This window comes from Saimiri boliviensis, chromosome 15 (genome assembly GCF_048565385.1).
Source record: "Saimiri boliviensis isolate mSaiBol1 chromosome 15, mSaiBol1.pri, whole genome shotgun sequence".
Lineage (NCBI taxonomy): Eukaryota > Metazoa > Chordata > Mammalia > Primates > Cebidae > Saimiri > Saimiri boliviensis.
The window spans coordinates 45,873,367-45,894,209 of record NC_133463.1 but is presented as its reverse complement, the minus strand read 5'-3'; the positions used below and the strand labels follow the sequence as shown (position 1 = coordinate 45,894,209).

Genomic DNA, 20,843 nt, shown 5'->3' with positions numbered 1-20,843 from the left:
TTATCAATGAGAACTTATGCAATGGCTGTCACTGGGTAGAGTCCTGCTATGTGGAGTCATAGCCTTTGATACAAATAACACTAAAAACAAGAATGTTATTAAAGGAATCACCCACAGAGGTTAACTAGGTTTTGTCCCCAGACCACCTCGAACAGGAAAGAACATCTTTATCATCATTTTCTTAGTTTTAGCTGATATAACAAAGTACCATAGACCAGGTGGCTTATAAACAACAGAAATTTGTTTTTCTCAGTTTTGTATACTGGAAGTCCATGATCAGGCTGCCAGGATAATAAGATACTAGTTAGGAATCTTTTTGGGTTTCCAGACTGCCAGCTTCTAGTTGCATTTTAATGCTGCAGAAAGGGATTGATACAGCTCTCTGGTCTCTTCTTATAAGGACACTAATCCCATTCATGAAGGCTTCACCTACATGAACTAATTACTCTCCAGAAATCCCACCTCCAAATACTATCACGTTGGGAATTAGATTTCAAATACAAATTGTGGGGGGACACAAATATTTAGTCCATAATAGTAATAATTATTAATTACGCATGGGACTCTAAATGTGCTGGTGTCTGACAATGTTTACACTCACCTCTCTTTATTAGCTTGTCAAGCATAATTAGGGAAGTGGCCTTACTGAAAATTATTGAATTTCATTTCCTAAGGACAGATGTTGAGGAGTTTTTTCTTCACTAAAAATTCATGTTCTCCTACAGCTTTCATCTGTTACTACTTTGTGAGATGGAAAATCTTTTATTTTATTTTTATGTTTGGAATGACCCTTCTTAATAAAGTCAGCATGTAATATGCTTCATGTGCCTCTAATATGTGCTAATTTTGCAAAATATTTTGGACACCAGATTGCATTTCTCTTCCAAAAAAGGTACCAGCCTACAAAGCCTTGCTGTTATTGTTTTCAATTAGTTCATGGAATTAAATCTATTAAAACACCAAATGTTTTATCCTCTGGCAGAAATAATGATTCTCACTGAACATCCATATGAATCTACATCTGCTTGGGCCTTTATAAGTGACACGATTTCATTAACCGAGTAAACAAATGATACAAAGAATTTTGGTTTAGCCTTGTAAAATTCCAAAGGTGTTCAATAAAATGTCTCAGAATGGGTGTTCCAGGACTTTTATGGCACAGGACAAAATGTATTGCCTATTTTAAGAAAACAAGCTAAATAGTGAGGAGATTCTTTTAGCAGAGCCTCAGGATGTGTCAGGTTGAATCACAGGCAAATGATATTTGATCTTTGCACCTGTTAACACATTGAACCTCATCCTTAAAAAGTAGAGCTAGAAGAAAGCCTTCTGGCAGTTTTAAAATACATTGATTTATGGCAGTTTACTCAGAAGCTTCACCATTTTCACTGGCTACATGTGACTTTCACCTCTGTGGGGCTATATCTTCATTTGTAAAATTGGTGGTGAGATATGTGGACAGTTAACTAAAAAATCTCTTAGAATAATTCAATATCTGGCCAGGCGCGGTGGCTCAAGCCTGTAATCCCAGCACTTTGGGAGGCTGAGGCAGGTGGATCACGAGGTCAAGAGATCGAGACCATCCTGGTCAACAAGGTGAAACCCCGTCTCTACTAAAAATACAAAAAATTAGCTGGGCATGGTGGCGCGTGCCTGTAATCCCAGCTGCTCAAGAGGCTGAGGCAGGAGAATTGCCTGAACCCAGGAGGCGGAGGTTGCGGTGAGCCGAGATCGCGCCATTGCACTCCAGCCTGGGTAACAAGAGTGAAACTCCACATCAAAAAAAAAAAAAAAAAAAAAAAAAAAAAAATAGAATAATTCAGTATCTGTGAATCTAAAGCATCCAAGTGTTGAATATGTTTCTTTCTGGCCAAAAAAACTTGCACCTGTCAATAATGCCCAAACTCATCTTGTGAGAATGCTCTTTCCTGAGATACCCACTCTCCCCTGGGTTATATTATAGTAATGATTGGAAGCTCCTGCTAAGAGGCAACTGTTAAACTGTGAAGTCTATATTTTAGGCCACAACCATCTGTTTATACTTTCTCACAAGTTAGTGCACAGTATATCTATCATTTTCTTCTACTTTCCTTAATTTATTAATTTTACTAATTGAATAATCAGCAAAAGTAACAAGATTTCACCTCCTTACCCCACCTGGTAGTTTGGAGATATTTGGCCTGATGATAACTGACAGTGATGAGATATTCACCAAGTTTACCTGGGCAGGAGGCCTCCTAGAGGAAAAATGAGAAAATGAAATGGGAAAGGGGAGTGAAGGACTAAGGAGGTGGCAAGCTGGACTCCTGCAACTGTTTGGCAAGGTTGGCACCAAAGATGAGTTGCAAGGGAGGGAAGGAGATCCTTATCAGTTTAATCAGATCTCAGATCCAGGGCTTTGGTGTGTGTAGAAAGAGAGAGACAAAGAACTTAAAACAGAGGCTGCCATTTGACCCTGCAATCCCATTATTTGGTATATAATAAATTATTTTACTAAAAAGACACATGCATTAGTACGTTCATGGCAGCACTATTCACAATAGCTAAGACATGAAATCAAACTAGGTGCCCATCAGTGGTAGACTGGGCAAAGAAAATGTGGTAAATATACAGCATGCCATACAACACGGCCTTAAGAAAAAATAAAATCATGACCTTTGCTGCAACATGGATGCAGCCGGGATCCATAATCTTAAGTGAATTAATGCAGGAGTAGAAAACCAAATACAGCCTGTTCTCACTTATAAGTGGGAGCTAAACACTGAACACACATGGGCAGAAACATGAGAACAATAAACACTGCAGACTGGTAGAGGGAGGAAGGAAAGAGGTTTATAAAACTACCTATCAGGTACTATGCTCAGTCTCCAGGTGACGAGATCTGTACCCCAAACATCAGCATCGTATGATATTCCCATGTAAAAAGACTGCACATATACCCCTTGTATCTAAAATAAAAGTTGAAATTTAAAAAAAAAGGTGGGGGTGCTGGGCATGGAGGCTCACACCTGTAATCCCAGCACTTTGGGTGGCTAAGGTAGATGGATTGTTTGAGTCCAGGAATTCGAGATCAGCCTGAGCAACCTGGAGAAACTCTGTCTCTACAAAAAATACAGAAATTAGCCAGGCATGGTGGACCACACCTTAGTCCCAGCTACTAGGGAGGCTGAGAGGGGAAGATCACTTGAGCCCAGGAGGTGGAGGTTGTAGTGAGCTGAGATCACGCCACTGTACTACAGCCTGGGTGAGCAACTCTGTCTGAGAGAGGGGTAAGAGGAGAGAGTGAGAGAGAGGGGAAAAAAGAGAAGAAAAGAGGGGCAGATAAGAAAATGCACTTGGAGATTAAGAGAAAGCAGCAGCATAGGACCCTGGATAATGCATCTGCTTAATAACTATCCTGATGAGTTCTCTGACTATCCCCAAATGAGTACATGGCAATTCAGGCTGAACCAATAGAGGAGCCCTCTGGAATCTTACTTACGTACAATAGCTATGCATGCGTATTTACTAGAATGAGCCTCTTCCTCTCTGGTAATCATGTCTGTTTCCACTAATTCCATCTGTTTCCTCTCTCTCCCTCCTATCCTGCTGGATCTTAATTCCTTTGACCTTCCCTTGTTTTTCTAACTCCCTTTCTTTCCCTTGTTATTTAACCTGCTATACTATGCAATTCGTGTCCTCTGCAATAAGGAATATGCACTTCAGAGTTCTGTTGACATCTTGCATTCATTTATATTTAGAGAAAGAAGGCAAAGGAGTCTACCTGCCAATATTCACTCTAAAGGAGGGTATAATTATTATTGAACATAAAGAAAGCAGTAAAGGGAAATTCAGAAAAAAAAAATGAAATATACTAATCTTCAGCTTTTCATTTCAGCCTACAAGGAAAAAATGAAGGAGCTGTCCATGCTGTCACTGATCTGCTCTTGCTTTTACCCAGAACCTCGCAACATCAACATCTATACTTATGATGGTGAGTTACCTACGATAGACCTGCCCCTGCCAGCTAGATCATTTGGAAAGCTTGATGTACGTTTGCTTCTCACAGCTTCCAATGTAATTAAATCAATATTTTGTAGATCTCACTATTGACGTGCTGTGTCTACCTATTGTGTCCAATTGATTATCTATTGCTCAAAACAGTTTGAATTTGGTGCTAATAACAACACATTAATGTCTGTTAAAGAAATGTGGATGCACTCTTATTAACAGCTACAGCCAGCATATCAACATCCACAATATGCCTAAGGCCTTTCTTTGCAAATAACATAATAAGCTAAGCCATAATTAGAACAGATCAAAATTTGTAAGAAAATGCTTTAAACTTAGAAAACTCAAGGGAAAGTATCAACAACCATCACTGTTTTTGCTTTATTGTAGTCTTTATAAAGTTTCTGTATTTTGTACATACTAGTCAACAAGCTAATGATAATAACAATAATAATTTACTCAACAAATAAAACGGACTTAACGACTGTCGCCCTAGATAAAGAGGGTCTGAAAAGAAAAGCCTAAAGAATTAGCATAGCCGGGCGCGGTGGCTCAAGCTTGTAATCTCAGCACTTTGGGAGGCTGAGGCGGGTGGATCACAAGGTCAAGAGATTGAGACCATCCTGGTCAACATGGTGAAACCCCGTCTCTACTAAAAATACAAAAAAATTAGCTGGGCATGGTGGCGCGTGCCTGCAATCTCAGCTACTCAGGAGGCTGAGGCAGGAGAATTGCCTGAACCCAGGAGGCGGAGGTTGCGGTGAGCCGAGATCGTGCCATTGCACTCCAGCCTGGGTAACAAGAGCGAAACTCCGTCTCAAAAAAAAAAAAAAAAAGAATTAGCATGACAATTAACATTATCAAAGTGCGACTTTTTAGGTTTGATTTATCCTGATTCATTTTGCTTACTTTGGCTGGGCCACAATTCACATGACCTTCGGCAAATGGATACTTGGATTTTCTGAGTCTCATTTAACTCTAGCATCTTCCTCCCGGGGTTGTTGTGAGGTTTCAATGGTTTAATATAAGTCAAATACTCAAAACCAAGCCTAGCTCATTATATCACTCTACAATGATAGCCTTCATTATCGTCATCCTTACCTAATTCAGTCAACTTAACTAAAATAGTTCATACAGTTATATGTATCCTGGATATCCCTAAGGCATATTTTGCTAACTCTCAGACTCACTGTTATCTTTCCTTTCCACATATGTAAAGAAAGACATTAAAGACAAGACAAAAGACTCTGTGGCAGTTAACCCATTCTGTGCCTTTAAAACCTATTTGAGGACTCAAAGGCATTTTCCTTCTAACGTTATTCCATCACGGCACAAGCATCATAAATGCTAATTAACTGTTTCATAAGGAAATATCTTCCATGTGAAAGGATTTGTGTTTCCAAATGCAATACTCATTAGAATGCAGGGCCAATGCCTACTTCGTACAAATTCATTCAGCAACAAATAAATTAGATCTTTATTATTTGCTAGATGTAGCTGTGACGAAGGATCCAGCTATGTTTCTTACAGGACTCTAACGTCGAACTACAAGTTGTCCCTAAGGATCCAGGTTTCAATACGGCAGAGTTCTCACCTACAAAGAATTCAGGGCTTAGTAAAAGAGTCTTATGTGAATGACCAGTAGAAAACAGAGTGGTTAGTACAAAGGAGGCCGGGATGGTTTTTGCTGGGTTAGGGATTGAAAAAAGGGGAAGAAAAAAATGCGAAGTTATATGTGACCTGAGTCTTGCAAAAAGCCGTTTTTATTTGCCTGTGTTCTCTTACAATCCTTTTCTACAGGCTTCCATAATTTTTATTAAGTTGTATTTAAAGTTGAAGTTGAATAGACAATTCAAGACTGCTTGTAAACTGTGCATCAAGGATTCCATAGAGAATCTCAAGTCTCTGAAGTCTTTAACTTGACTTGATATTTCTATGTTAGATAATAATGTGACTTATTTATTGTAGGCAAACATTTTAACAAGAAATTATTATTATTAATTATTTGTAAGCCCTAAGTATTATGGTTTGTGCTTTGCATTCAGCATCATTTATCTTTTAATCTTTACAACCACCTTAGGAGGAAGGTACTCTTTTTACTTCCATCTTTTAAATGAGGAAATAAAAGCATAAAGAAGTTAATTAACTTACCCAGTGTCACACAGCTATTAAAGATGCTCTCGATTTGGATGCAAGCATAGGCCGGTCTAATTCCAGAACCTCTAACCTAAGCCATTTAAAACCCCATCACCTTATCAAATAAACTGTTTTTATTTGCCTGTGTTCTTTTATAATCCTTTGCCAAAGGCTAACAAAATGTTTATAGAATTGTATTTAAAATTTAAGTATATTCTTGGATGCCATCAGGAAAATGAAAAACATTTTTACATTTATGAAGAAAAACCCCACATTATTTCCAATGTACTTACTGAATTAGTTTTATCTAGACTATCTATTAGCAGCCAAGGATATGAGGTCAATCCCTCCAGCCTGGGATTTTACTTGACTACAGCCTCTAACCGAGCTGCTAAAAGAACATTAATGGGAGCGTAACCTGCGCATCAAGAGCCTGGAGACCTGGCTGTCTTGGTTGCCACAATTTTAAAAAGACAGTAATAAATTAGGGAGCACTTAGAGGTTAAGAAATAATATGGTGGTAAAGATGTAGAAACAGCGTTATTCTAGGGCACTTGAAGATGTTTAGCCCAGGGGAAAAACTTGAAATGGAACCAAACTGTTTTCAAATACTTGAAAGATGGTGGTGCACCGCAGAGAATGGCCTAATCGTGGGTGTTTCCAGGTTTCAAACAAGGATCAGTGGGCTAAAACCAGAGAGACGGAGTTCGGAGCTCAAAGAATGCTCATCTGAAATCAAGGGCTGACCAATGACGTTCTTTTAAAAATCATTACATTTTACTAAATTGTGAGTTCTATCTATTATAAATGCCCTAGCAGGTGCTAGCTATCATCTTTTCTATTATAAATTATACTATTTCATAGTATAATTTATGTTCTGCAAGCCTAAAACATAAGGGCCTGATAATCTGCTTATCTTTAATACATAAGCCACTGATAGAAGAAAATGGCTAACCATTCTTCAGTTCTTTTGTTTAATTGGCAAATAAAAATTATATCTATTTGTAGTGTACAGCATGTTTCAAAATGTATACATTAGGGAATGCCTAAGTCAAGCAAATTCACATATGCATTACCTCACACACCATTTATCTGTGGTGAGAACAAAAATTCTACTCTTTCAGTGATTTTCAAGAACACAGTACATTGTTATTAACAACAGTAAGCATGTTGTACAATTAATCTTTTGCATTTATTCTTCCTGTTTAACTGAAATTTTGTATTCTTTGACCAATATCTCCTCAGTCTCCACCCCTAGCCCTTGATAACCACAATTCTACTCTGCTTCTGTGAGTGCAACTTTATGAATAGTCCACATGTGAGATCATGTGGTATTTGTCTTTCTGTGCCTAGTTTATTTCACTTAGCATAGTGTCCTCCAGGTTCACCCATGTTGTCAAAAATGACAGGATTTCCCCCAAGCTTTTTTAAGGCTGAATAGTATTATATGTGTATGTGTATACATTTTTTTTAATGTGTATGTGTATACATTTTTTTTTTTTTGAGATGGAGTCTCACTCTGTTGCCCAGGCTGGAGTACAGGGGCGCTATCTCAGCTCACTGCAAACTCCACCTCACGGGTTCAAGTGATTCGCCTGTGAGCCACCATGTCCAACTGCATGTGTGTAAATTAGATTAATAAATGTTGCTCCTCCCTCCTCCACCACAGTGGCTCTTTCCCAGCTCCAGCTGAGGTCCACTAGAGGAGGATATTCTAAGCAGCAGCAACATAGGAGCAAAGACATTACAATGGGGTGTTGTCTTATTGCCCCCCATTAGACTGTAAGCATCTTGAAGACAAGGACCCCCATCACAGAGTGATGCTGTCATCCCTGGAGTGGACACTGTGCATGATTGATGACTGGAAGCAATGAACATAAAGAAGGGCAAAACAGAAATCAGCAGGATGCTTTGCATATCAGCATTGACTTTGCCAAATATGTCCAACTGTTCAGGAGTTATATTGGTTCTACCATAGCTCCTGTGATTCCTAAGCATAGGAATGGTGATAATATATATAATGGTGTATGCATATATATACATATCTATGTAATCATATCTTATTATATGTGAGAACTGGAGAATTCCGTTATTTTTCTCGTCTAACCAAAAAGTACCCACAGCTATGATAATTTCCAAAAACATAAATCTGTGCTATTTGATTTTCATGCAAAGCTCATATTTATTCAAAAGGAAAATAAAGCTTAATTTAAAATCAATTTAGGCTTGTTTTTCTAAGTACGCTTACCATTATTCAACTCCCTGTAGATATTGTCAAATTTCCCAATGTTGTAAATATGTATTCTGTTAAAATGTATCCATAGTTATAATAAAGACAGAGAGGTCTTATACGTTCGAAAAAACATAGAGCAAATGCTCATAAACAGCATTTTATTCCTATCTCCCAGAATAACAACACTACTTCCAATTGCTGGAATCCTAATTATTAAAATGAACCCATGCTGCAAGCTTTGTATGCTTAACATTCTCAAATGTTCATTTTTCAGATATGGAAGTGAAGCAAATCAACAAACGTGCCTCTGGCCAGGCTTTTGAGCTGATCTTGAAGCCACCATCTCCTATCTCAGAAGCCCCACGAACTTTAGCTTCTCCAAAGAAGAAAGACCTGTCCCTGGAGGAGATCCAGAAGAAACTGGAGGCTGCTGAGGAAAGAAGAAAGGTAATTCTTTCCATAGGTTTTTCTTCTCTCTCTCCTTCTGCTCCTCCCTCTAATGCATATGAGCACACACACAGAGAACAATGACATCTGAATCTGCACCATCTCAACATGTATAGGTTTTCAGTAGACACAGAGCCAAGCTAGTTGGGGTAAATCTTGCCTCAATTATGGTAAGATAAATGCTAATTTTAGGCTAGCCAAACCAGAGCTCTCAGAAACCAAAAGAGCTTCAATGCACTGGTGTCCCTTCCCTGCATTGAATCCCCTTATTATAAAAATCTCCCTTCCCTAGTCCATCAAGCAGAAGCACTGTGTTAGAGAAAACACAGCCCTGGCCAACTCCAGTGGCGGGGAGGGGAAGGAGTGCTGATACCTCTCTCTGAGGATTTGTGTCACCCCCAGTGTCAGAGGGGTTTTCCTTGGAATTATAAATTACAAGATCTTCCTTCCAAGATCTTTCCTGCCCAGATGCTGTCCTCCGCAAGGGCAAGGGCCAAGAGCTTGCCCCTTCCCTCCTGAGAAGGTCCTTCCAACATCAGGACCTTCACTGAGATCTTTGAGTATGTTCTTTATCTTTTTCTAAGCCTTGATGGGATTTTGTTCTCTTTTTGCCATTGGTCCCTGATTGTATTAAAGAGCTTTCCTTTTGCCAGATCTTTGATCTTCTATAATCACATGCCTAAGAAGAGCCAAGGGTATTATTTGAGAACATTCAGAAATCCTAGGGACTCTATACACAGACAGAAGTCATTTGAATGTGTCTGTTCCAGCCATGTGGTTATGGTAGTTAATCCCATCAAGGTATTCTTGATCATCCAAAAATGAAATGCTTTCAGGTAATTCATCCCTACGTTGTATTTTCCATTACTTTTAACGATATATTTTTAGAATTAGGTAGTCACTAAGAACATGTTCCCTGCACAATTTTATGATGTTGTCTATAAAAAGTCAGCCAACACTTTAGACACGTCTATGTTGGATAATTAAAAACAGAATGAAGACAGTCCTCTTAAAGATTGAATTCTCCAAGAGGGAATGTGGAACAAAAACAAATATGTGTGTATAATATATATGCATTTATACACACATATATTTACACAGATATGTGTATTATCAAATAATGAGGTTCAAACATTAGAAATCCTTAGATTGAATTTTCTGAACCAGAAAATACCAATCTTTGTGGTTAAAAAAAAATCCTCCTATGATATCTAACATACTGATCTTAATTTTCACCTAAGAGTGATGTTCTCCAAATGCCTGATGAGTATTTCATATACATACATAAATTTTTATATATGTAATTACAATGGTAATTGGTATATAGAGATATCCATATTACAGACATATTATATATAGCTACCTCTACATATTACATATACCAACTATAGATATAGACATAACAATGGTAATTGGTATATATGTGATGTGTATATGTGTATACCATAATTATATATTAATATTATATGTGCCATAATTACATATTAATGTTGGTATATATATATATACCATAATTATATATTAATATTGTGGGTGTGTGTATATATATATAGATATATATATGATACTAGCTATAATTGTTCTAGATTTAGAAAGCATGAACCTGAGCTACTAACTCAACTAAGGTAACTACAGGAAGCTGCTTTAAAGCACTTCTATTGGCTTTTTTGTGTTATTTATAGCTTTATTCTCATGGTGAATCTAAAATAAATTATTCAAAGTTATCAAAACTTTGCTGCCAACAGATATAAGCAATATCTAAAACAGTGGAGAGCATGTTGCACCCAAAGCAGTTTAAGTTCTGACCCAAGCATTGTCATCTTATAGGTAATAGGTAGAGATATGAGTCATAGGTTGACATATATTGAGATGCTATGACTTGATTAGAATACAATCAGTGACTGAGGTGAAATTAAAACTAAGAAACCAAAATTCAACATCCTGATTTAAGATGTTGCTGGTGTTTCTAGGTAATACGCTTAATTTGAAGGAAATTATTGAGGATAAAAAAAAGAACTAAGATGATCAAAATTAACTAGGTGTTCCTATAAAACTCCCTGAGGTTACTAATTAATGAATTTGATAAAGCTCCTGCACCCTGACAGCAAGAAATTGTCAATGATTGTACATTTAAACAACTGAATTGAACTAGAAACTGACCACATGGCTAAAAGACATTTAGAAATGTAATCATCCAGTATTACAATGCCCAGAAAAGAATATTCCTTGGAACCCTTTAAAAGCCATATTTCATCACCTTTCCAGTTATTTGCTAAAATTTTGTAATGCAAAAATCATCACATAGATTATGTCCCAGTGGTAGGGTTTTATTTTTGTCCTTTTTTTTTTTTTATTTTTTTGTTAATGGCAGAATTTTAATTAAAAGAAAATACAACTAATTAAAGAAAGTGCCAACGTTAAAAAATCACTAATTTATTTTATTCTATTGGGTTATACTGACTTAATTAGCACTAATTTAAAGAACTATTAATTCTCTTTAAAGAGCCTTTAGCAAGTGCATATATCTCAGTAATTATCTTAGTAAGGACATGCCTATAACCAAAACCAAACTCAACAAGCTAAAACAAAGAGTGAATATGTAACCAAAAAGTCTAGGAGTGGCTATAGCATCAGGAACAGCTGGATCCAAGGGTCACAGAATTATCAGAAAACGTTCTTTCAATGCCTGCCACATCTTCCTGCATTTAATTGGTCTCATTACCAAGGAAGTCTAATTTCAGTAGTCAGTTCCAAATTATTTTTCTCACAACTTAGAGGCTTCAGCAGAAACAGAGCTTCTTTTTCCCAATAGTTTAACAAAAGTCTTGAAATTGAGTCTCAGTGGGCTGACCTGGATCACATGCTCAACCCAGAATCAATCGTTGTGGCCAAAAGGATGTAATACTTTGATTTGCTAGCCTGAATCACATGCCCACCACTGACCTGCAAAGGAGTTTAGATAGGATCCCTGGGGTGAGAATTGCGGAGGGGTAGTTTCCCAGAAACAAATCGAGGTGTTCTCACAAGAGGAAAAAATAATGTATCTTAAGTAAACAAATCTATAGATGTCCACATTTTTTTGTCTACAAATGTTTGGTGTTACTATAACAATTAGAATAATTATTTAGTCCATACACTATTCAATGTGTAACTCTCCTGTTGCCCTGCTGCGATTAATTTATTATCGATAGAATAAAAATTATCAGTCTAAGCAGCTCCATGAAACAATACTGTCTGGCAGAAATATAACGTGAGCCATGCCAGATGGAGTGGCTCACCACTATAATCCCAGAACGTTGGGATGCCAAGGCAGGTGGATCACCTAAGGTCAGGAGTTCAAGACCAGCCTGGCCAACATGGCAAAACCCCATCTCTACTAAAAATACAAAAATTAGCTGGGTGTGGTGGTGGGCACCTGTAATCCCAGCTACTCAGGAGGCTGAGGCAAAAGAATTGCTTGAACCCAGAAGGCAGAGGTTGCAGTGAGCAGAGATGGTGCCATTGCACTCCAGCCTGGGTGACAGAGGAAGACTCCGTCTCAAAAAAAAAGAAAGAAATATAATGTGAGCCATATGTGTATTTTTAAATTTTCTAGAAACCACATTTTTTAAATAAAAGAAATGTGAAATTAATTTTAATAATATATTCTTTACCCAATATAGTCAAAACATTATTTCAATATGCATGTAATCAATATAGAAGTATTAATGAGCTGTTTCACATTCTTTTATTCATACTAAGTATTTGAAATCCAGTGTTTATTTTACATTTACAACTCACTTCAATTCAGACTAGACATATTCCCAGTGCCTAGTAGCCAAAGGCAGCCAGTAGTACAGACACAGATATTAAACCAAAAAACATCTAATGAACAACGGGGAAACTTTAGGCCTAAGTTTTTAAAACTGATAACAGATAACTTCAGATTCAGCTTTACTTTTATATATGTATTCTTTAAAAATTACATTGATATAGGAACTCAAAGTTCAAAAGAAATTTCCATTCTATGATTTTAATCTCTACATTATCAGAACTAAGGCAAGTGTGAGGTTTAAGATGTGCTTAAGTAACAGGACCTTCTAAATCTCACGCCCTTTTCTTTAGGTGCCTACTCTCAGTTTCTATGTCAATTCCTCACCGTGGGGAGGGAACTTCTCTGAACCCAGGTTTCATTTCTTACTGTCTTTCACAGTAACGAGGTTTTCGTTTGTAGCACCTAGCACAATTAGTAAGTAATTAATATTTATTGACATTTTAGTATTTATATGAATATTTATTTTTTTCGCCCTGTATCTCCCACTAGATTATCAACTCCATGAAGATAGAACTTGCCTTTTGTATATAGTACTTGGCAACAGTTAGTACTACAAAAATTATTTTCTTTCTTATTCAACTCCTGCTAATCATCGTCTGAGTATTACAAATGTTTTTAAGTGAATAGATGAATAATAACTTTCAGGACCAAATGAGAAAGTGGCAATATATAGTTCGTTTGGATTTTTTATCCCATCTTCCCATCCTAAAACAATTGTAGTCACTAAGTTTCCAAATGATATCTGAAACTGTGCTAAGGAATTCCTAGTCTAGGCAAAATCACTAAATCAACAGATATTTATCAAGCACTTACTATTTGGCAGGCCCTGTTCTAGGCACAGAGGAGATCCCCATCAACCTTACATTCCAGTGGGGAAGAAATAGCTAATAAATATATATGCAGTATATTAGATGATACAAAATATAGCAGGACAAAGAGAACCGGGGAGCGGGGGTGAGAGAAGCTATAGTATAATGTCATATATTATTATTACTATATAATAATACAACTGTTGGATAATCAGGAGAAAAAACCTCTTGAATAAGAGAACATTTGAAAAGAAGCACAAAGGTAGCAAGGGAGTGAGGCAGGCAGCTCTTCTCTGGGTTCTAAACATTCAAAGTAATGAGATTAGCAGGTACACAGGCCCTGCTAATCTCATTGCTTTGAATGTTTGAGAAATAACATGGAGGCCAGCGTGGCTGAAGCTGAGAGAGCAGGGGGAGAATCGTAGCAACTGAAGTCAGAGGTAGCAATTAAGGACTTTGACTTCACCTGAAATGAGATATCATTGAGGATAATAAAGCCATTTCACTACTTTATGTGAATCGTAGCATCTTTTTAAAGAAGTATCCATTTTTTTTAAAGGGGGAGATGACTAGAAAAATAAATAGTGTTAGATAAATAGAGAAAACATGAAAACGTTTTAGACTAAGACAGTGATTCCAGAACTAAGAATCCACAGAGGTGAGAATGCAGAAAGTATGTGTTTTAGGGCAGTGGGTAGTAGACCAATGGTTTGGACTAGTGGATTTGGATAGGGAGTTGGAGTGTAGCGAGGTGAGATTAGGGAGGTCTGTGAATGCCTGGTTAGTATGAAAACTCCATTATATAAGCAGTAAACAGTCACTACAGACTCTCCAAAAATACATGCATGTTCTGCCTGGCCCAGGGGTCTGCAACATTTTCATTGCCCTGGACCCATTTCCTTTCCTGTAAGTTGCAGGTTTCTTAAGATTCTACCTAGCAAACATATTACTTTTAAATAAGTATTAATAAATTATCTTACGATGATTATAATCAAAGTAATATGTAATTGCCTATTATTTCTAATTATTATAAGATAAGCATTTTTGCACCAAATTGACATAATTCTAACTCAAAGTAAAAATAAAGATAGATGTGGATATAGATGTGAAATATGATTTCTCTTAGGGCTTTTTAAACATAAAATGCTTATGCATTCTCCTCCCTCCCCCTACCCTTAATACCTTGAAAGCCTCTTTCCGGGACTTCAGGGACCCCTTCAAGGAACTGATGACCTAGGCTGTGTTTGGGGGACTTCCTGGATTTATAGCTGGAAGGCTGCCACAGAGGCATCTCCATTTAGGCTCAGATTCACTTGGTGTTCGATGTTTTGGCCATTTCCCCACTTCCCCACTCCATCTGTTGACACTATCGCAGCACCGACCATCTGGTTACTAGGTTGGAGGATACTCCCTCAGGCTTCTTTGAACCAGAATTAATGCTCCAGTGATTGGCTAGCAGAAGCAGCTTGTCATAAAAAGAATAAGCCCTTTCCCTGCTTTTTCTCCATTCTTTGATTATCACTGGTAGTCAGTGATCACCTCTATGAGGCTGTATCAATCTCATGTGGTCAGCTTGAAGCTCATCTCTTGAAATCAAAGTTTCTGTAATGCAACTGACCCACAAGGATGAAGTGACATGAATAACCATCCATTTATCATTTATTCATTCATTCGACAAATACCTATTTAGCAAGATGCAGCAGAGCTGGCCTAACTATCAGTTGGCCCAGGTCAACTCCAGCTAACTCCGGTTGTTTTGATACCATTATTAATTATTTCTCTTTTACTCTAATAAGTGTTCCAGTTTGGACAATCAATTACATGGTCATTCTTAGCAGGGCCCAGTGTTTAAAAGCATCTTTAAAACATTGTGTTTAAGAACATATGGTTGGGCCGGGCGCGGCGGCTCAAGCCTGTAATCCCAGCACTTTGGGAGGCCGAGGTGGGCAGATCACGAGGTCAAGAGATCGAGACCATCCTGGCCAACATGGTGAAACCCCATCTCTACTAAAAATACAAAAATTAGCTGGGCATGGTGGTGTGCGCCTGTAGTCCCAGCTACTTGGGAGGCTGAGGCGGAAGAATTGCTTGAACCCAGGAGGCGGAGGTTGCAGTGAGCCGAGATTGTGCCACTGCACTCCAGCCTGGTGCCTAGCGAAAGAGTGAGACTCTGTCTCAAAAAAAAAAAAAAAAAGAACATATGGTTAAGAGAATGTCAGTATTCAAATTTCAAATTCTGGTTCCACTGCTTAAAAGCTGTGTGACGTCAAGCAACTCACCTTATCCTCTGTCTTCTTTTGATGATCTGTAAAATGAGACTAGTAATAGAACTTATGTCATGAAGTTATTGTGAGTATTGGAAGGTTACTCTACATAAAGACATACAACAGGCATGGTAAAAGGGTTGGCAATTACTATGTGAAGATGCATCCAGTTTTTGACCTTACAGAGATTATCTAGGAAACTCATGATTGTATAAAGAAAAGATGTTTCTCATTAACAGAGACTGAAATGCTACCATACAATATATTGTTTTGTTTTTTTGGGTTTTTGTTGTTGTTGTTGTTGTTGTTGTTTTGTTTTTGAGATGGAGTCTATATTGCTCAGGCTGGAGTACAATGGTGCCATCTTGGCTAACTGCAACTTCCACCTCCCAGGTTCAAGCAATTCTCCTGCCTCAGCTTCCCAAGTAGCTGGGATTACAGGCACCCACCACCACACCCAGCTAATTTTCGTACTTTTAGTAGAGACAAGGTTTTTTCATGTTGGCCAGGCTGGTCTCAAACTCCTGGCCTCAGGTGATCCACCCACCTTGGCCTTCCAAAGTGCTGGGATTACAGGCATGAGCCACCATGCCCAGCCAATATTTTTCTTTCTTTTTTTTTTTTTTGGAGACGGAGTTTCGCTCTTGTTACCCAGGCTGGAGTGCAATGGCGCGATCTCGGCTCACCGCAACCTCCACCTCCTGGGTTCAGGCAATTCTCCTGCCTCAGCCTCCTGAGTAGCTGGGATTACAGGCATGTGCCACCATGCCCAGCTAATTTTTTGTATTTTTAGTAGAGACGGGGTTTCACCATGTTGACCAGGATGGTCTCGATCTCTTGACCTCGTGATCCACCCACCTCGGCCTCCCAAAGTGCTGGTTTTACAGGCTTGAGCCACCGCATCCAGCCCTCCAGCCAATATTTTTTAATATTATAAAATATTCTTTATCAAATTGCATAGAAGAAAAAACAGTTTGATAGGTAATAGATACATAAATAGATCAAGACAACTGAAAGTGTCTTAAAACAATTAATATTGTGAAAACAAAAGGATCTTAATGACATTGATAAAAATCTCACCCTAAAAGAGATTCAATTAAAAAGCACCCTACTCCAACCAGTCCAGTGAGATTTCATTCATTAGCATGCTCTCATTACTGGTATAATCAGCTTCAAAGTCACTAAGGCTCTGAAAGGAAGAGGTGTTGCTTATTCTTAATAAAATGGCATAAAAGTAGAACGTTAGTCACCAAACATGATAGACTTGCCTTTTCCATTTGTTGGCATCTCACATCGGTGATGGCAATTAAAATAGAATCCAGGGAAAGGGGGTGGTTTGTATAGCAGTGGATTATGAAATAAAGTACTGGATTATTCACAACTTGACATTCAGGAAACATTCTGCTCCTTACAGAATTTGGCACATGGGCCACAGCATCTTCCTGTGTGCTGCCTTCTTGGGGAAGAACACTCCCACATCTCTTTTCCTAGGAGCTAACCACAGTAAACCCATTACACACTTCAGCAGAAGAGCTCATTCTGAAGGTCTTTGGATTTTAATCATTTTAAATTTCCTATTATGCTTCAGGCTCCTCAACACAAAGCGAATATTGCACTCTTTGGCTTTACATAATTATATTCAATTGTCATATTTCAACAGGACATTATTTGTGACTTTAGATGGGTCGATAATGTTTTTTCATTGTTAGCAGTAAAGCCAGTAATTACAGACACATCATCTAACCTACTAGTGTAAAGACATTTTGGTACTAGGAAATTTAGTGTCTGATCAATGGTCTTGGATAGCAAGTAATATATCCCCCAAATAATGAAAAGTAACAAGAAAATAAATATGTTTACTTCAGAAATAAATGGAAAATTAGTGCCATCTAAAATGTAGTCTTAAGTCTCATCTGTGTACATAAAGTAAAATGAGTTTTATATACCAGTTACTCAAATTTATCTTACACTCCATTTGGACAGTAATTAAACTGTTATACTCAGTAATACAAAAAAATGGTAATTAACCTCTTTGCAAAATGTTAAGGTGCTCCTAAATGCACAATAAGTCACCTTCCCTTCTCATTGCTTTTCCCTTTGCATATCACTCATGTAATTATTTCAGTGATATTGAGTTCAGTGAGAGGAGGTTTTAGAAAAGCTGCTCACCAATAATGCGCCTCGGTTCCCATAATAGCAAGATGGAGAAGATTCTTTAGTCTCCAGAATGTCACGTTGAACATCTCAGTTCTATATTTTGCCTTGACATTTGCATTATATCAGCTGATCATTGTCTTGCCCTAATTTTCCATTTTAATATTTCAGTGACCTTCTATGTTAGGTACAGGTTATTTAGAAGTGTTCTGCCAAGGCCAGATACTTTTTCCTTGACCAATTTATTTTTAACAACTTTTAGCAAATATCTCACTTCACCACCCTCCCTATCAGTCCACGCAATCACAATTCCTTTCTGCTAATCTGCACAGTCAAGATATAAAGTAAGAATGCCTGTTTGAACATGTAGTGAGAACTTTTACTTCTCTGCCAAAAATGAAGAAAAATGCTTCCACTTTTGTATAGCATATGTGTTTATCCTACAGCCTCACTCATTTCTCATCATGTTTTAGTGCAGTTTTCTGAACGAACTGCTTATTTTTTCATTGATTAAACTGCTTATTTGCTCATTGGAATTAGAACCAATTTTCTTCCTTGAGTGTATGACTAGAAGATTAAACGCTGTTCACGTGAGAATCAATTTGTGCCTAGGAATTGAGTTAGGGGAATTATAAGCAGCAGTATCTAGCTGGATTCTACACTGTGAAAAAGGAAGAGGGGTTATGCCTTTCTGCCCCAATGAAGTGGCAGAGACCTTAGGAACTGAGGTAGATTCCCCATAGTTATTAACACCACAGAATAATTTGCTCGAAAACTGAATGCTGGCAGGGTGTCAGGCACACGCCTGTAGTCCCAACTACCCGGGATTCTGAAGCAAGAGGATCGCTTAAGGCCAGGAATCTGAGGCTGTAGTAAACTAAGATCTCACCACTGTACTCCAGCCTGGGCAACAAAGCAAGGCCCTGTCACTAAATTTATTTTAAAATTGAGTGCTTATGAACAGACACAAATATAGGAAGCCATAAGTATTTCCTTGGTGTAGAATGCTTTCCACCATAATTGACTTCACATCCTTTATTTGTATGTGTGGACTTCAGCTTTAAATATTTGAAACTCAGACAAGTATTAGGTCCTGCAGATGTATGAGTTGAGATAATAGCGGATGTAACATTCCCTTCCAGGGTGTAAGAAAAGGCACCACAGCAGCGAGCAGCCCTAAAGCACAGCCTGGCCCCGTTTGGCAGGTCTCTGTGAGTTAGCAGCAGACTCACACCACCACGCTCTGTACTGCCTTCTGTTTCTGTTTCACCCCATTAACTGTGCCAAAGAAATGCACTTGACACCTATGCTGTGTAATCTCATTTAGCCCCAATAGCTACAAAAGTACTAACCCCATTAAATTGAAGCATTTCAAACTGAGCCAAACGTTGCACTCCAGTAAATATAGTAGGCATTGGTTATAATGGGAATTCTCCATTATTCATAATGGGAACAGTAGGAGTTTGTTCATGCAGATCAAATGTGTCCCACCAAGGCAAGAAATTTGGAAAAGTGTGTGTTGCTGTGTTACCTTGGCATTTCAAAGCCTTCCCGTCTGAATCCTATTTCACTGCTGTTTCCTCCTGACTCGTTCTTTCACAAAGGCAAATTAAGAATGCAAATATAAACATTAAGTTAAAGCACAACTGAACAAAGTGCCAAAGTTAATTGGAGCATTTGAAAATGAAACATTTGGCAGTTAACAGTGGCCTCTTGACAATACTGCACAGTAACTCTCTGTAAGGGGACCCTGTGTGAAGAGCAGCGGCCACGGCCCCCGGCCGTGAAGTCCATCTCAAGGTGCCAGGGTCAGCAAAGCAGGATGCAAACCCAGGCTTTCCGAATACCAGGCTGGGGCTCGTGTCACTGTGCCACAGAAATCTCTGTAGAAAGGCTACTTGGAAAAAGTGGCCATTAAAAATCCAGGTGGATCCTATCTAGGGCAGTGCTGGAAACACTGATCTATGAGGGAAGGAGCAGGAAGGAACTGTTAAACCAATGAGCAGCAATGTTCCATTGCTACCTGCCTTTAGCAGCTGTGGCTGACGGGCACGAATTGCTCAGAAAAGCATTATCTAACTGTGTGGTAAGATAGAAAACTGATTTTAAAGCACTGCATTTAGAGGATGTTGAAGTTTTATTTTGCTTTATTTTGATTTTTTTGACTTGGCTTTGCTTCCTGGAGCATGCCCCACAGATTTCTGCTCATTACAAGAGAAACCTAGGGCTCCAATCCAATTCCTAATTCTTGGACCCATTGCACCCTTGTGTTGTGATAACCCAGCCTTCTTCCTCTAGATGGCTTTCTGCACTGGAGGTTACATGTGTGGACTTTTCCGAAATGAAGGTGCAAAGCTGTCTCCTCTTATTTCTTTATGGTGCCCACTTCACTGTGAGATTTCTTATCCATATAGCCCAAGTCAGTAGACAGGTGTGAGGTGGGGATGAGGAAGTTAGGAAGGACTTGGACTCTCATCAACCCTCAGGATCCCCAAATCCACTAACAGTCCGTAATCAAAGAAGTGTAAACAAATACTTCACACACATGAAACTGCCAAAATTTTACATTTGAGTTGTACCAGTAAGTCCAGTTGCCATCATCTCCTTGTCACAACTGTCCTAAGTTTGTTTTGCTTTTGTTGATGACTACCATTCATTCAGTACTGACTGACTTAATATTATACACTGCATTAAATAACTTGCAAACAGTATTTCATTTGATCCTGACAACCACATGAGATAGGTACTATTCCTATCCACATACAAAAAAAAATTAATTTCATGAAGACTTTTCCCAGAGAGAGAAATATTTACATACACACCTCTCTCCCTGTAACAATTCAGCAGTCCCGGTAACAGTAAATGAGCAAAATCTATGTAGGATGCTTTAACAACAGTCCCACCTAGAGGCAGGAGAGTGAACCAGCTAGAAAATATTTTATTCATATTTCTTCCAGAAAGGCTCCTTTGGAGTTTAAACTCAGTTTATGTTATAA

At 38.3% G+C, this 20,843-nt stretch overlaps 1 protein-coding gene across 2 annotated transcripts in view; it reads left to right on the top strand.

Moving 5' to 3' along the window:
- Positions 1 to 20,843, top strand: part of STMN2 (stathmin 2) — a 55,658-nt gene that overhangs the window by 21,700 nt on the left and 13,115 nt on the right. For both annotated transcript variants that reach the window (XM_003940189.4, XM_074386966.1), the window contains exons 2-3: positions 3,878 to 3,973; positions 8,634 to 8,806. In XM_003940189.4, the coding sequence (XP_003940238.1) occupies positions 3,878 to 3,973; positions 8,634 to 8,806 (269 nt within the window). The remainder of the gene's footprint in view (positions 1 to 3,877; positions 3,974 to 8,633; positions 8,807 to 20,843) is intronic.